General features: G+C 29.7%; 1 protein-coding gene across 1 annotated transcript in view; it reads right to left on the bottom strand.

Moving 5' to 3' along the window:
- The window catches only part of LOC104767126 (putative cadmium/zinc-transporting ATPase HMA4), a 13,055-nt gene extending 10,025 nt beyond the window's left edge, over positions 1–3,030 (bottom strand). Inside the window, exons 1-3 of the mRNA XM_010491155.2 lie at positions 2,809–3,030; positions 2,143–2,362; positions 849–1,106 (exon numbers count right to left, since the gene is read on the bottom strand). Of these exons, the coding sequence (XP_010489457.1) occupies positions 849–1,106; positions 2,143–2,359 (475 nt within the window). The 5' untranslated portion in view covers positions 2,360–2,362; positions 2,809–3,030. The remainder of the gene's footprint in view (positions 1–848; positions 1,107–2,142; positions 2,363–2,808) is intronic.

Below are 3,501 nucleotides of genomic sequence, written 5' to 3'. Positions count from 1 at the left end.
TTTTGTTTCTCTAAGATAAGTAATTCATACAATTTCTGCATCGTCAAAGAGAATCCCAGGAAAATTATCCTTATAGAAAATTTTGATTTAAAAATATTTTTGTTCCTATAATTTTTTTTTCTAATCTAGAAATGAACTAAATTGATTGTTTTTGTAAACAGAAAAGAGAAAGGCGTCTTCTTCTTTTTTCCATATTTTGAGTGTACCTTTTTGTTATTGCAATATCTTCCACACCAACTTTCAAGTCATTTCACATGTTCATTTTTCCTATATTCTAATAACATCCAAAGAACATTTTGGTGTTTTCCTTTATCAAAGTTACATTACATGCAGCATATATATTACTCAAAGAAACTCTTCTATACAGTCAGTATACAACAAAATATTCAAACTTAAATTCTTATCTTTTATGTAGGACTTCTATAAGAAAAAGGAACATTATATATATATATATATACTAGTATATGTTTTGGTGTTTATAAATATCAAGAAAAAATAAAGGAAACTTTTTAAAAAGGTTTCGTGGAGTGTTGGGTTCGCAGGGAAAGCAGTTTTCAAAGCTTTTATAAAGTACCATAAAAGGGCTAAATACAGAATAAAGACTCGATCACAAGTTTTAAGAAATTATATATATTAGTAGTTTTAAATTTACCACAATTTGCTAAGTTTTCGTTCTTAGACAACTAATACTATAAGGTTGTTACATCGATCACGGATAACCATAATAAACAAACAAATCATTATATAACACATCACTCTTAAGTCACGGAATAAATATAAATATACAGAAATGTAATAAGAAGTGGTATAATTAGACAACAAAAAAGAAAGGAAAAACGTGGTATTACCGGTTATAATGACCAAAATGTTGATGTCGATCCTAAGCCTTTTAATGGAAGCAAAGGATTTGGCAAGAATCGGATAAATCCCGGCGGCGACTGCTGCGACGGCGATCCAACGTAAAGGCGAGTAGACGAATTTTAAGAAGGAGAGAAGGAGAAGTATGCCGGAAACCACCGCGAAGGGGCTTGGCCATTTGTTCTTGAAGTTTGTTTCTCCGTTTACTCTCACGTTTGCTTCTAACCTAGCTTGGTTGAGTGCCTTAGCTGCAATCACAAATTTTCTCAGAATTAAATCATATAATTTACAAAAGTGGAAGAAGATTTTTTTAAGTGAAAACAAAATTTAGTGAGGGAGAAAGACAAGTATTTTATTTGATTATATTAACTTTTATGTCTAATATGTAATATGTTTTTCTTAAAATAAATAGAATTATAAAATATAGTTACGTAACGAGTATGATCCACTACCTATTAAATATTCGTATCAAAAGATTTGGTAAGTATCTCGACAGGCTTTTTCTAACAACTTTTTTCCTATACAAGGTTTTGGAAATTAGATGTACCTATATATGATGTCAATTAGATATATTGCTTACAAACGTATCATGCTTAATACATATGCATGTATTAGGTGAGTTATAATATTCCAAAAAACATTATGGTAAAGGTATTAGAATATGCAAAATTTATATCATGTACATATTATAAAAAAAAAAAAAAACATGTATCGTTTGTATCATTGCCGTTATTATGCCAAAGTTGCGTTTTTATAGAGATGTTCTCATTTTCAATTTGTTAGATTTCTAGATACCGTTTGACTTATTCAGGATCTTTAGTTATACAAACTGAACGAGTTTCATGGAAAAAATTAAAAAATTTAGTAACGGTTTATCCTATTTTGTTGTTAGAAAGAAAAATAAACTATTAATTTAAAAATTTACATTTAGCTTCAACCAAGGCAACCTCCTAGGTTTAAAACATAGCCATTTTACCCCACTTAAAGCAGAACACAGAAATCAAAGTAAAGCCATTAGAAAAGAGTAGTTTGGTTAAAGAAGATTAGTGGTAGAACATTTACACTTTTTAATTGAAGTGACTTGTTGGATCACATATTTGACTATCTAGTGACCAAAAATGGCGTTTGCGTATTAAACCATGACGTGAAATCCACTGATTAAAGAGATAAAAAGTAAATAGCAAATGAAGTGAGATTTTAGTATGAAAACGAAGTGATTATTTGATAATTTAGTTATTATTTTTTGACTGGGGAAAATAAAAATAATTTCTAATAATGATTTACCAATTTGGAACGGAGAGATGAGGAGGCTGTCGTGAACAACAATCACGGTTCTGGACGGAACGATGACGGAAAAATCTTTAACGCCATCAAGAGACTTAAGAATGTTTTCGATAATAGGAACCTCTGATGTACAACAGATTCCAAGAACGTCGAAGTAACTCTTTTGCAACTTCTTCATTTTCTTTTTCTCTTCTTCATTGTTTTGTGACGACGCCATTTTCTGTTTTAAAAGTTGATCAAAACAACTAAATTATCATTGATTTATACATAGGCTTAATTATGGCGTTACTTTACTACTGTTTTTGAGGAGGAAAAAAAGAAGAAAGCAAAAAACTTTTTGAAGTGTTGGCTTAAATGTCAATTAGAAGATTGGAGATATCATTATCATGGAACAGCTTTGTTCATTTCTTTTATTAAAGGATGAAACTTTGGATATGGGTTTTTGTGTTTTCTTCTTGAAAATGCTTACTTTTTAGAACAAAAAAATACAAAAATAATTTTAAAAAATGTTTCAATTAGAGGACGAAGACGAATTAACTTTTTGCTTATTCTTTTTTGGAATCCAAGAATTGGACCAAAAAAAAAAAAGAAATGCAAGAGAAGAAGAGCGTTTTGTTTTAGATCACTTCTCATGAAATATATGTGAATCAAGAAGAGAAAAGTTACCAGAGATCAGAGATAAAATTAGAAGCTAGTAGTAGCAAAGAGGAGAAGCTGAGAAGAAAGGCCGGACTGGTTTGGTTTGGATCGATTGGAACAGATTAGGTTTAAGCATAAAAGGTTGGGAGAGGGAGTGAGAGAAGTGTTAGAAGAACCTTGAGAAGAAGATTTGAGGTGAAGAGATCTAGAAAATGGTAGTTGCTTATATAGGCAGACAACTAAGAATGTTAGATGAAAGATGATTGGTTGGTTTCTTTATCATTTTTTCGAAACTATCAAATACAGTATATTTATGGATAATGAATTCTATTTAATTGTTTTCCAGGGGTAAGAATTTCAAGACTTATAATTTGTTCTGTTTTTCTATCAGATAAATAAGAGTGTTCCAAAATTCATGCTTTGTTTTTCCAAAATTACCACGAAATTTTTAAGATTATCAAAAATGCCACAATGTTTTAGGTGTGTCAATGGTTATTGGCAAAGGCTAAAAGGGTACCAAGTGATTCAAGAATCATTACTAAAAAATTTAAACCTTTCTTTTTTTTTTGGTCAAAATTTTTTTAAACCTTTCTTAAACCTAAATTTATTGTGTTTTTGATATACTATTGTTTTGGTATTTTTGGAACTATAACTTGGTTTTATGGGGTTTGAAGTTTTTTTTTTTTTATACCATGTATGATATGTTTAGTTATTTGTTTT

Source organism: Camelina sativa, chromosome 19, assembly GCF_000633955.1.
Source record: "Camelina sativa cultivar DH55 chromosome 19, Cs, whole genome shotgun sequence".
Classification (NCBI taxonomy): domain Eukaryota; kingdom Viridiplantae; phylum Streptophyta; class Magnoliopsida; order Brassicales; family Brassicaceae; genus Camelina; species Camelina sativa.
Note: the sequence above shows the minus strand (reverse complement) of the source record. Positions and strands in the feature narration are given on the sequence as shown.